The 13,955-nt window shown below is 48.6% G+C and overlaps 1 protein-coding gene across 1 annotated transcript in view; it reads left to right on the top strand.

Annotated features, from left to right (window-relative positions):
- Positions 1 to 7,367, top strand: part of HS6ST2 (heparan sulfate 6-O-sulfotransferase 2) — a 125,557-nt gene extending 118,190 nt beyond the window's left edge. Inside the window, exon 2 of the mRNA XM_063170702.1 lies at positions 4,550 to 7,367. Coding sequence (XP_063026772.1) covers positions 4,550 to 5,252 — 703 coding nt within the window. The 3' untranslated portion in view covers positions 5,253 to 7,367. The remainder of the gene's footprint in view (positions 1 to 4,549) is intronic.
- Positions 7,368 to 13,955: the final 6,588 nt, after the last annotated feature.

Here is a 13,955-nt window from a genome sequence, read left to right as displayed (position 1 = left end):
CTGGGGGAAAAAAAAACCCTACAGATTTGGAAACTTAACAAATTTCCTTGCCTCCCCCATCTCCACTCAAAGAGATGGAGGCACTTGTATAAAATTGCCTCCCATTCACTGCACAAGCCCCTGTCTGTGACTCCAAACGTCCTAGCCAGGCTTGCCATCTGGCTGAGCTTGACCTAGATACAAATGGGTGTGTTTGAGCCAGCTTAAAGCTTGGCTTTACTTTTGCACGGTGAATGGGACTACCCCAGTACTTTCCCCGGAAATCATAGCTGTGCTTCCTCAGCCCTGTGCTGAAGCTGTGTTTTCCTGCCTTAGTTTGCCCCTGGGAACAGCCTGTGGGGGAGATGGGGATGATTCTGGGGCTGCAGTGCTCCCTGTGCAAAGGCTGCAGGTTTCTCACCCTCAGTAACCTGCAAAGCCCTTCTTGCTGCAGCCTCATTTCTCAGCAGAAATGGGAAAAGGTCACTCAGTCCCTCACCTACTAATCCACTAATGGATGTAATGGTGAGTGCATGTTCAGCTTTCAGCTCCCCTCTCCAGTCCTTACCTCATAGTTCCATCAAGCCAGGCTCAGGTTTCCAGGCTGAAGCCATGGCAGCTGCCAACATCTGACCTCTAGCCTCCCTCAACCTCAGCAGGCCATTAAACAGTGGGGCAGTGGGGTTGGGCTGAGATGTGCTCTGACTTTGGGAGATTCTGACCCATTTTGATGCATAATTAGAGTTCCCTGCCCCTCACCTCTTTAGTTCTGCACACAATGAGCCCCCTGAGCACTGTGGTGTGAGTACCTGCATATCCCTTCTCTGGCAGCTTCTCCAGACTCTGAAATCTCTGGCTTTACTCAGTGTTGTCATCCCTTGGGGTTTCACAGTTCCTTACTTGAAAATCAATATTTTTTCTTTTTTTTTTTTTTTTATTTTGCAATTCAAAATTTGATGCAAGGATTCTTTAAAAAACAGATTCGGTTGAAAAAAAGGGAATCTGATTCTGCCCCTGTGTTTGGCAGAGGTGGGGAAAGGGCTGGCAGGAATGGACACTGTGACCACAGGATTATCCTTCAAAGCAAACAGGTGCAGCATGGGGAGCAAACTCAACATTGTGGGACTGTTCAGTCCCCGTGTTCCTCAAGGAACAGCACTGCTCAGGGAGAGACCAGAAGCAAGTCCCTGCTTTGTGAGTTGCCCTTGAGCTCCCTCTCTCTGCTTCATGGCCCCCCAGGTGCATCAGAAAAGCCACGTTCTGGTGAGTGCAGCTCTGAGTTGGGAGGGATGATTCACAGCAGTTGGAGCTCTACCTGCAAACGTGTTGTTTTGGGCTCTGAAGCACATGCTTCAAGGAGCAGGCAGGAGCTCAGCACTCCCTTGGTAAGGCAGCAGAAAGAACAAGCTGTTACCTACAGAGCTAAAAATAATTGCAATGCTTTAAGTCTTCCTCAGTTGCAGCAGAATGATGCTCAAAGTGCTGATGGCCGAATTCATCTCTGGCACAGCTCTGAGTTGAGGATGCATTAACGCTTTTGTGACTTTCTGAAGCACAGCTGCTTTCCTGGAGCTGCCATGATTCCTAACTCAGAGGAGAGGCTTGGGGCAAAAGCTGTTGTTCCCAAAAGGGGCAGTGCATCTTTTGGTAACATTTTAATAGGCTGGAGAGAAATGCATAAACTGCTGAGATTGGCCCAGCAACTGACAAAGCATCTCTCCCTAAGACATGTCTTCTCATTTTCTGAAAGCAGGATTCATCTGGGAAATAACAAGGTGGAATAAGTAACAGCTGTGAGCCTGTTCCAGCCAGCTGTGCTTAGGCCAGGGAGGATAAGGGCCCTGCCTGGGCCATCCCATCAGTGTCCCTGCCTGGCATCCTGAGCTCAGGCTGCTGGAGTGGCCCAGACAGCTCCATGCTCACTGCAGAGTCCAGTGAGCCCCTTTGCTCAGCCTCATCCCCCCAGTGTCCCTGGACTGCAGCATTTCCCTGGCAGGCACAGATGGAGGTACCTGCCCAGGTGAGGCAGCCCAGGCTGACAGGGCTCTGTTACAGCACAGCCTCTTCCCTCAGCCTGAGTTTTTATTCATTCTTTTGTTTTTACAACAGCAGCCAAGGGAGATGCTTTGTCACTGCCTGTGACCAAGGAGCACGAAGGGAGAGTGGCTGAAGAGTTTGGGCTGTAATAAAACGCTCACTGCATCGATCTTGGCTCAGGATTTGTTTCCCTTCTTGCATTGACTCCCCATCGATTTCTGTGATGACCTTAGAGCACACAGTCTGCTTGGCCTTCTCCTCCAGCTGGTAGCTGGATTCTCAAACATATATGTTTGTGAAACATATATGTTCTCAAACATATATGTCTGTGCCTGCACCCTTCTCCCCTGAGCTGAGCTGCTCATGGCCCAGCTCCTGCAAGGGGCTCTGGGGCAAACAGGGCTTTGCTTTTGTCCCCACGGTCATCAGAGGTTTGTTGCTGTAGTTAATGTAGAGGTTAGTGCTGTATGGTTGGGTCATGATTTCAGTGCAGTGTCCCAGTAAACTAGATCCAAGGCTCAGGAGTCCTGGCAGAAGGTAAACAAAGTGCTTAGGTTTATCCCAGAGATGTTCCATTTCCCCTGCTGGGGATCCTTACAAGGCTGGGTTGCTGCTGCATCAGAGGAGCCTGAGGCAGAAGCATTGTCAGGGACAGCTCTGGTTGAGGTGGTGCTCATGGAAAGCCCTTCCTCTTTGCTAGGCTGGGTTCTCCAAAGCTACCAGAGACCTGCTGAGATAAGACAGAGCAAAACTCTCCCCATCTCTGCAAGGGACAGTGTGGGGTTAGCAGCTGCCACTCACTCATGAAAGTGAGCTTTATTCTTGCTCGCTCTTACCCCCAGCTCTCACAGTGAAATCACTGAATGGCACTTCTGTGGATAAGGACCTTCCTGGGGGTTGTGGTGGGGACTTTTGCTCCTTTTGCCTGTGTGAATCTGTGGCCAAATCCCTCTGAGCAGAGGGGTGGTGCTGATTGTGGTGTCCCAGCTCCAAGTGTTGAATGCTGTTTTTTCCAGCCACTGATTCTGTTCTGGGCTCATTGGTTTTATTTGGCTTTGCACGTTTATTGTACTTTCTACTTACTTAACTATTCATGAGTGTGGATGCTCTAAATAGGAAGAGGAATGGTGATTCTCTAGGTTTCCTTTCCCTGTGCAGTTGGATCCTTTTTGTGCTTGTGATTCACATTTTAGTCCGTTCAAAGATGATTTTCTGTAAAACATTGACATCTAGTGGCTTTTCTGCCAAAGGAAACAACAGGGAACGAAAGTTTGACTTCAAGGTGACCAGTCACAATGTCACTTGAGAAAGCAAATTAATGTCCTTCTCCTCCTTGCACAGCACCAAGGACATGGCAGTCACACCCCAGGGGCTCAGGGCTCCTGGGCACACACTCCTTGGTGTCCTCCTCCTGGAGGAGTGGCCTTCCCTGCAGCACAATTTGCTTACTGAGCTACTTTAATTCCATTTGCTTAAGCAGATGGCTGATATCCTGATGGTGTTCCTCCAGCATCATCCAGGTGAGGCCATGGTCATGTTAGTGGAGGTTCAAAGAGCTGTGTCCATCCTCAGGCTGTGATGGTGGATACCATGGTGTTTGATGGTGGATATTAATGTGCAGCCCAGAGTGAGCTCTGGGTGAGTTCTGTGGTTGAACTTGCAGCTTTTCCAGCTGGTGGCCTGTTGGATTCCCAGTGGCCGGGTGACCCCCATGTGTGCTGCTATCCTGTTGCTTCAAACCAAAGCCAGAACCTCTCTTGAAAAATGTTTTCTCTTACAAAATGCTGTAATGTATCCTTCAATTTCTTTTTAGTCACTTAGCTCTCCTCTCTCATCATTTCAGTCCTGTATCAGATGAAGGCAGTAGAATAAAACAGGATTTTATATGGGCTTTGCCAAAGTACTTGTTAGAGTGGAAGTGGTTTGGGGCTTCTGGGCTCACCCCATTGATCTGCAAAAGGAAAGGTCCTGTAAGAAATACCTTCCTCAGAAGTGCTATGCTGCTCTGGGGCTCGTGCAGCTGAGACCCACAACTGCTCATCAGGAACACAGCACAGGCAGCTCTTTGCTGTCTGTGGAAACCTGTCAGTGCAGCTCTGTGGTACAAGGAAATGAAAAGAGCCAGGGCTACCTGTGTCCTGCTTGGATCATGGCTTACATCTTGGGAGATACTTCAAGTATTCTCCCAAGGTCTGGGGCAACCATCAGTTGTAGCACCAGCAGGAGGGTGTTACCACAGGGACAGCCCAGCACAGAGGGGAGTCTTGGGTTCCCTTGGCCTCTGTAGAGACACCACCAGGTAACAGCAACAGCTCTGTGTGTGTGCAGGTAGATGCAGCCCCTCACGCTTCCCCCAGGGATTTATTGAGCCGTCCTTCACCCCGTGGAGGTGAACTCACAGAGGAGCCTGTGCAGCAGGGCTGCTGAAAGCCTCTTAAGTCCCTCTGCCTGTTTGTATCGATTGTGAGCATTAATGCGCTCTGTGCTGGAGACACACGGGACTGAACGCTCTGTTTTCCTCTCCCCTTGGCAGGAATTTCTACTACATCACCATCCTGCGTGACCCCGTGTCCCGGTACCTGAGCGAGTGGCGCCACGTGCAGCGCGGGGCCACATGGAAGGCGTCCCTGCACGTCTGCGACGGCCGCTCCCCCACCACCGAGGAGCTGCCCAGCTGCTACAGCGGGGACGACTGGTCGGGCTGCTCCCTGCAGGAGTTCATGGACTGCCCCTACAACCTGGCCAACAACCGCCAGGTGCGCATGCTCTCCGACCTCAGCCTGGTGGGCTGCTACAACCTGTCGGTGATGCCCGAGGAGCAGAGGAATAAGGTTCTGCTGGACAGTGCCAAGGAGAACCTGAAGCGCATGGCCTTCTTCGGCCTGACCGAGTTCCAGCGCAAGACTCAGTATCTCTTTGAGAAGACTTTCAACATGAACTTCATCTCGCCGTTCACGCAGTACAACAGCACAAGGGCCTCCAGCGTGGAGATAGACAAGCAGACTCAGCAGCGCATCGAGGCCCTCAATTTTTTAGACATGGAATTGTACGATTATGCAAAAGACCTGTTCCTGCAGCGGTACCAGTACATGCGGCAGAAGGAGCACCAGGAGGCGCGGCGGAAACGCCAGGAGCAGCGCAAGATCCTGCGGGCCAAGCAGGCGCACCTGAGGGAGCAGGCGGAGAACAGCTCCAGCACTGACTACACGGGGAACGTGGAGCGCTGGCGGCGATAGTGGGGCGCACCTGCCGGGCGGAAAACGAGCAGAGCCCGAGCCAGCCTGCAAACCCAGTGATGCTTCTCGAGGGTCTGAAGCAAAAAGAGGTCAAAATGTTGCCTTTGCAGTTGCCTTTGCAGTAAATGTTGTACTGTACGTGGAACACTTAATCTTAGCGTGTAATTAAATTGTCCTTTTTAGGTTTGTTGGGTTATTTATGAAATACGGGAGCCGTCTCGGCTCATCGGAAATGTTTGCTTGGACATTTATTTAAAAGAAGTGAAAGAGAAAAAAAATCCTTAAATTAGTTATGAGTACAAAATGGGATGCTGGAAAATGTTTATGATGCTCGGCTGAAATCTATCTGGGAAGCAAACTCATTTCCTAATAACGAGCATTTAGCATACTCTCACAATACAGTATATGAACAAATCCTTTTCCTTTGATTTTATCTTAATTTTATTTTAATAATGTGTTTTCAAGGGCACCAACTGCTTATGATATTTACCAAGTTAATGAGTGAACGATGAAGGGAACAGTAAAGGTCTAGAAAAATTATCGACTAGTTTTATGTATAATATTGGCTTTTAAAATGAATAGAAGTAATTTCTCTAGCTATATAAATATTTAAAATTTTAAACTTTTTCTACCTACTGCTGTTTAGAGTTTTAAGCTTGGTCTATCTCATGTTAAAAAAAAAGAAAAAAAAATACATGCATACTTTTCTGAACTCAATGCCAACGTTATAAGACACTGTTTCCAGAATTTTTCAGGGCAGTATGATTTTAACCATTCTGGAAAAGTTACAGCACATTCTCATGTTTGTTTCATAAAGCCTTCTCCAAGTTATAATCCTGTGACAGTGTCTCATTTTAAGTCTTTCTTACCCATTAGAATACATAATGCTGAATTTATCATTCCTTAATAATTGGTGGTATAAACTAGATGAAATTATGTTGCTGATATTTGTGTAGTGTCTTTAAAAAGTCATAAAACTCTCTAATCCCAGCAATATTATAAAGAGAATTGCTCAATGGAAGTAGATTTACACTTGAATTAGGATTTACTTCCAGTAAATCTTTGCTACACCAGATAAGAACAGGGCTTTTTTTTTTTTCCTATGCTCTTGAGCCCTTCATAGCGATGACAGATGAGGACTGGGAATGAGGGAAGCCGGTTTTTCCATAGCCATAGTTAGAGGGGGAGAGGGAGGTGTGGTGCATGGGGGGCACAGTTTGCTCCCCAGCAGGCTCTGCTGGGCTCAGGGTCAGAGCTGGAGCGGGATCCCGCAGCCCTCCAGCCTCCCCCAGGCCCACGGGACAGCAAACGTGGTGTGAGGGGCTCCTACAAATCTCTATGCAAAAAAAAAAAAATACAAACCTCTGCAAGGCTTGGGCCAGACTTTCAGCAAGCTGAGCACATTTGTCCTGCAGTGCTGCCGGGCTTGGCACTGAGCTGGGAGGGCCCTCTGGACACGATGCTCGCGAGGCTCACTTGCACTGTTGCCTTTCACCTGTAAGACTCTATACACCAGGAGGGCAGGGGGGGAGGAAATGAGGCAGAAGGCTTTAGAAACATCTTAGGGCTCCATGCCTAAGTTACCTGGAAGTGGTTTTACATCTGATGATGTGTGGCTGCCTGGGGGCAGCAACCCTGCCAGGGGCAAGGGGAGAGCAAAGCAGCAGCAAACCAATACCCTGCATTAGCAGCTTTGAGAAGAGAATAACTTCATGTACAGCAATTTTTTTTTTAAATGAGAACTGCAGTTGCCAATATGATGTCTCAGTTGTATTTTGGTTTTCACGGGGGAAAATAATTTGCTCTTGAAACTGAAAGGCACTGCTGTAAACAGGACTTAACTGTGGGCAAGCTGGAGGCCTGTTGCAGGAGGTGCATCTTGTTTTTATGCTGTGGTGTGCATGGTTTACAGAGACTAGTTGCATTTTCTTTGTGTATACTGTTTATTGTATATAGGGGATGTACGAATATAAGGATACCATTTTGTCATAACCATATCAAACTCTACTGATTTCCACTGTAGACGCTGTCTTATTGTGTAGATTTACAGGCCAATCCACTGACTTTGATTGTGTCATTTAACAATAGAACTGATAAATAAAATTTAACTACAGACTTCTGATTTTCATGTGATTATTTCTTTCTCTGACGATGTGCTGAGAGCTGCACAGTTGAGAATGGATGGTAATTCCAACATGAGTGAAATAGCAGTTGATAGCAAGTATGTGAATTTGAAGTCATAGCTTTTCTGAATTGTATTTAAACTACAGCTTTCAAGGGCAAAACCACTGGGATGTTGTCTGGTTCAGGAGTTACTGCAGAGGTTTCAACTTATGAGCAGCCCTCAGAAAAACAAGCTGTGGTTTCTGGTGATTTTAAATAGGATTGTTAGTGGTCTGAAGCATTAAGGAGTTCTTTCTCTTCTGTGTAAATATATGTGTGTGTATGTATATGATTTATTTTTATCCTTTATGAGATGCCCACCCTCTATGTTGACTCTGGAGGATGCTTCCTATCCACTGACTTCCAGTGCATCCCACTGTATCCCTTCTGGGGACCCACAAAAAATTGACAGGGACACTTTCCACCGTCCCAGGTTGCTCCAAGCCCTGTCCAACCTGGCCTTGGACACTTCCAGGCATCCACAGCTTCTCAGAGCAACCTGTGCCAGGGCCTCACCACCCTCGGAGGGAGGAATTTCTTCCTGATATCTTAGGTATATCTTCTGTCTTTCAGTTTAAAGCCATTCCTCCTTGTCCTATCCCCCCACACCCTTGTCAAGACTCCCTGTTCAGCTCTCTTGGAGCCCCTTTAGGCACTGGAAGGGGTTCTGAGATCTCCCCAGAGCCTTCTCCAGGCTCTGGATACCCCCAGCTCTCGCAGCCTGTCTCCAGAGCTGAGGTTCTCCAGCCCTCTGAGCATCTTCTTGGCCAGAGATGCCACAAAGACACTTTCTGACAGTTTGGATGGAGGCATTTTTTCTTGGTGTCTATAAAAGGCCCACAAGTTTGCCAGGCTTGCAGCAGGACAGTTGTCATGAAGGTGTGCACGGGAGACTTTGCCTTGATCTGCTGGAACTCTCCTGTGAGGACAGAGCTGCCCTTCTCCTGTGAGTACCTGCAGGGGCATCCTACCTCTGTGAGGCTTTCTGAGCCCTGGGAGCAGGAGTGGAGGGGCCTGCCAGCAGATCTGCATTGACTGGCTTTATTTAACAGACAGGTCTGTTAGTGCACTGAGAGGGTGCTGCAGGAGCTGCTGATGGGATGGAGGTCGTGTGAGAGGCCTCCCTGCAGCTCAAAAAGCACCCAGCAGTGAAATCTGGCGTTAAACCAATTGGGGTTGCCTTTTGAGGGGAGTCATTTGACAGCTGAGAAAACTCTTGCTGCAGGAGGGGAAGGATGAGGGAGTGAGGGATGTTTGGGCAGACAGAAGGTGAGGAGCTGCAGCAGTGAGTCAAGAAGCTCTCAAACCCTCTGGTGAGTTTTGAAAAGCCTGGAGACACATTAAGAAAATTCTTTGGAGCACTGAGATGCCTCTTAAGTTTCCAGGGATGGAAAGGGATGTCAGCACCTCTGGCACTGCCAGCACCACCTGGGCCAGTCAGGGTGGGGCCCAGGGCTGTGAGGAGATGGTGATGGGCACTGCTAAAATTCATGTTAAAGAGAAAGTCTTGGTTCCTTTTGCCCTCCAAAAACTTGGGATGTTGGTAACTGTGAGACCTGTGTGGCCTTGCAAAGGGCTTTATTTGGATCTTAGAGTGTGGGACTAAAGCTTTCCTAAAGGGTACCTGGTGTGTAAAGGCTGTTGGGCATTAACTGCTCTGCTGATTTTTGTCAATGACCTTCACATCCTCTTTATATGGCAAATGATGCATTTTAGATGCATAATAAATTTGCTTTCAATTATGTTATTTTTGAGTGAAAATGAACTAATGGGCTTGTTTGTGTAGTTTTTAAAATTCACACATTATCCAAAATATCAGAGCCATGGGTAACACCTGACATACCAGTGCAATTGCTGTTTCAGCTGTTTCTGCTCATGACGAGAGGAGAAAAAAACCTGATCCATCTCCTCTCTTAAATTTGAGCCAGAATTATCAGGTAATTGAGGAAACCTGTCAAACAAATGCAAACCTTGAGCTGCAGCCCTGAGCTGCCAGGCTGGCCCAGTACTGTAGGGAGGCACAGAGAGCAGCTCTGGGTGCAGAGGGCATCCTTACAGACACATCTTCTGCAGGAGAGGTATTTTCCAAGCAGGTAAATTTAAATCTTCCAGTTAATAGAAATCTCTCTGTCTCCAGAGCATTTGGGAGGAGCTGGGGGTGGTTTGGTATTGCTGAACCCTGCTGGGGTGGCAGTGCCTGAGAAGGGAGAAGTGGAGAGTCCTTCACAGGTGGGAATGGGGATGCTGGGATGGGATTGTGGGATCTCCTGCCTCCAAAGTGGATGGAGCACTGCCAAAGCCAGCAGTGATGTGAGTGAGGGTGGCTGCAGGCTCTGGAGGGAGCTGGCACCGTGTCCTTCCTGCCCTCCTGGCAGCTGTGGCTCCAGGGAGGAGCAGCCTGCCAAACCTTCCTGAGCAAATAGCCCAGCATCTGAACTCTTACCTATGAAATTCAATTCTGGGTTTCCTAAAGCAATCTCCCTGTTCCACCAGCCTCATCAGGGAAGAGTGCAATTTCATTTAATCCATTTCTTGAGTTCAGAGTGAGCGGCGTTGCCATCATGCTAATATCACTGCTCTGCCATCTCCAGAGACAGGCTGACGAGTTTGGGCCTGAAATCGAATTTAGCTCTGAGCTTCCAGAGGATCTATCAGCCAAATTACCCGTGGTCTCTACCCAGCAGCTCTGTCATGCAGTTTAGCTCTGTGAGGATACATTAGGGCAGGCAGGAGAGGTTATGTCGCTTTTTGTTTGGGGAGCAATGAAATGCTGAAACAATATATATGCAAAACAATCAAAATAGTTATAGTGAGAGCTGAGTGTTCATTTTCAGGACACTACAACCACTGCCTTTTGGTATCTCAGCTATTTTAATCTGTTCCCTCCTATGACTGCAAATAAGGTTTTCACTTGATAGGATGTGCACAAGCAGTTGTGGACATAAACCTCTATATAAGCTAGAGATTAATGTCAAATATATGTATTTTCTGCTGGGCATTCATGGGCAGAGGGATGCACATGGGTCCTGGCACAGCACTCACTTGAGCCCTCATTCTGGTAACTGTCTCAGCCCCACAGTGTCAGTTGGTGGCCAATGGCACAATGCTTGTTTTGCCAGTGAATAGCAAACTCTCTGATACATGAAGTTTGGGAATTATGAGAATTATAGTTGGAAATTGATAACTTTGGGGGATGTTTATACCAAAGGAAAGGTGAGATTTTGGAATAGCTCTGTGGTTTGAGGTTGTCAGCACACACTTCATTGTCCCTCTTTGAAACTACATTCTTCTTTTAAATGCTGTCTGTAGATTGTAAAGGCAATCTGTAATGAGCTCAAATGATGCAGAAGCTGAATGAAACCTTTGATTTCAGATTAAATGGTTTAGCCTGACTTGGGATAAAAATATTGTGACCTTTACCTTTCAAAATATCCCACAAATACAAGATGCTGGTTTTTGGGTGGGCTGTGGCTCTAAGGGATCTCTCTCCCCTTTGCTATCATTGCTTGGTATTTGATACAGCAGCAGCTCTGTAATGTTATTAATATTAGGAGAAGCACATGGAAAATGTTCTTTTGTGCCATGTAAGCAGGTGAATAGGGGGGTTATGCCTCGTGGGAGATGTGATCTCCACAGGGGGAGATGGGAATTTCCCCTCTGGGCATGGCAAGCTGGGAAGAGTATTAATAGACATCATTACATTAGAATAATTGCTGTGGAATCAGCAAGCGCGTACATAATCCTTAATGCCTGGGAAATCTCACACAGTTTCAAAATAATTAAAAGTGGGATTAATCTAGATGCCAGACAACGCCTGCCTAATTGCTAATGAATAAAGCTGTCTGGATGGCTGCAGCACCCTCAGCAGCAGCAGCCTCTGGAGTCAATCCCCTGCTAATGGGTCCCTGTCCCGGTCCGGGGTCGGTGAGAGCCCACCGGGGCTGCCCTGGGAGGAGCTGCTGGGGATGGGACACAGGGGACAGGGGGCACAGCCCTGCTGGAGCATCCCTGGAGGTGCAGGTGTGCTCTGCATGTGGCTGAGAGCTGCCCCCGAGCCAGCCCCACAGGGATCTGGGGACAGAGAGGGTGCACAAAGCCATTTTATGGCTGGGTGAGAAACCACAGCTGAGCAGGGGCCATCAGCACCAGCTCCCATCCCAATCATCAGCTCAGAAAATCCCTCCTGTCCAAAGCCCAGGCTGGCTGTAGCTGGTGCTTGCTCAGGGCCCACAGCCTGGGCCAGGCAGGAACTTCTGCTCCCAGGAGCAGCTTCACAGTTTTCTATATAAAACCGTGTATTGGGCTCTTTGTGTATTAATAAATACACAAAGAGCCCAAATTCTCCCTGCAGGGAAGGTGCTGTGGTGCAGATTGCCCCTGGGAACACAGGCTGTGTGTCCTGGTCTGGGCTGAAGCCACCACATCCAGATGGGCCCCAGGTGCCCCTGCCTGGTGCCCAGTGTGCCCATGGTTGTTTGCAGACACCAGCCACAGATTTACAGTCGTTACCAGGAATTTTGTGTTCTCTGAACAACTGCCACACCTGGGGTAACTCCTGCTGCTGGACTGAAGGCCAGGAATTCCCTTTCCTCAGTTCCCAGGGCTGGTGATGATGTGGGGTAACCTCTGCTGCTGCTGGGAAGTGCATTTACTGCTGCTGCCTTTGCCCCATTTGTTGTAATCCTTTGAGGTTTTCTTATGGACATGTGTTTATTTTGATTCAATGGAAAATCAGATGGTTGGCCCCTCATATCAGAGGGGTTAATTCCTGGGGTGCACAGATGGATGCAATGAGCAGGTCTGGGGGTATTGCTTATTTATATATATAAAAGTTACAGGTGCTTCCTGGAAGTAATGAATTGAGAATAAAAAGTAGTGATATGCTGTATTTTTAAAATATGTTCTTACAGTACAAATGTATGGGAATAATGAGGAGGGAATCACAGAACTGATTCCCTCAGGTCCTGTGCTCCAGTGCCTGAGCTTGCACAGGGAGGACTCACACCTGGAGGTGGCCCAGGTGGTGCCAGGCCCCACCATTGCTGGCAGGCAGGTAAGCCAAGAGGTGACACACGGGCAGCTATTGCCAGGAGGAATGGTGGAGAGCTCTTACCCCGGCCAAGGAGCCTGGAGTGTGAAATGTGACCATCATTCTGGAAATCACTTAAGATTCGTGAGCTGTGAGCTGCTAATCCCCTCCTCAGCAGCCACGTTTGGGACCTCACACCTGGGGCTGCTCAGGGTGGGTGAGTGTGGGCACAGGGAAGGGCAGTGCCCGTGGTGAGTCCTTGTCACAGCCCTGTGCCCCTCTGCCCTGCCCTGGGTACCACTGCTCTGTTCCAGCTGAATCCATTCTGGGATTGCTCACAGATCCTCAGCCCAGCCAGATCCTGCCCTGGGAGCCCAAATGCCCCAAGTTCTGCCAGGACAATGCTGCCTGCTGGGGCTGCTCTGATGTGCCAGGGAGGCACTGCCAGCACCACGCCGGGCAGGGGGGAAAGGTTGGCAGCAGCAGCTTTCCCAAGCAGTCCCTTCCATCCTGTCCTCCAGTTCCATCGTGGAGAGAGCAGAGATTATAATTAAGGATGTCCTGCCATCCTCTGGTGCCCTTCAGAGCACATTGTGCCCCGTGGCTGCCTGGCCATCCGTGCCCATGGTGTGTGGGTGGCTCTGCAGGGTCACTGTGACTCACCCACGGTGCCACTTCCCCTCACCAGCTGCTCACACCATTGCAATGCTGCCTTTTTTTTTTTTTTTTTAATTTGCTTTTATGGCCTTGCAGAGAAAATGCTGCATTGGCATCAGTGTGTGCAAAGTGCTGCCTGCAGAATTCCCAATCCCTTCCAGGGCATTTCGGGATGGCACTGCCAGTCTGGAAGGAGTCGTGCTGGCTCTTTGTCAAACATCACATTGATTTTAAAATTACTCTGATGGCTCTTTAAGGCAGTGCACTTTTTATGGCCTTCTGCATTTGTCATAGCTGATCTCTCCCTTTCTCTGGAAGGGCAGAGGGGTGGCATTATCTGGTTTGGCTGCATTGATTTTCTGGGAGTGGCAGGTCAGATTTTTGGATGGAGAGAAGATCAGAGCTGAAATGTCAGACTCTCTGCTTTTTCCCAGTGGTGCTCAGCTCCTGAGCAGGATGGAACCCACAGAACTCACTCTGTCAGCAGAGTTTTTCCTCCCAAGACACCTGGCTGGTGGATAAGACAACAGTGCTTGGGCTGGAGATTTGTAAGGCACAGACCATGAGCTGTGGTAAAGTGGAGTCCACATACTCCTGCCTCCTCCTTCTTTGCTGAATCTGGCAACCCACGCCCTAAATCCTCACCCCTTTGACCTGGCTGCTTTCCTGTCACTTCTGCACAAGCAAGAAGGCCAAACCAAAGGTTGCAGAGGCAATGATAGAAATTAGAATGTAAAAGTAAGTCATTCTGCACACTGCAGGACAGCCTTTCCATGAGAGTAGCTGCAATCTCTGTATCTGTAGGCTCAGCTGTTAATACTGTAAATGAAGTACAATGTTTTTCAGATTACTGA

Source organism: Melospiza melodia, chromosome 16 (assembly GCF_035770615.1).
Source record: "Melospiza melodia melodia isolate bMelMel2 chromosome 16, bMelMel2.pri, whole genome shotgun sequence".
Classification (NCBI taxonomy): Eukaryota; Metazoa; Chordata; class Aves; order Passeriformes; family Passerellidae; genus Melospiza; species Melospiza melodia.
The sequence above is the reverse complement of the archived record's forward strand: the minus strand, read 5'-3'. Positions and strand labels throughout refer to the sequence as shown.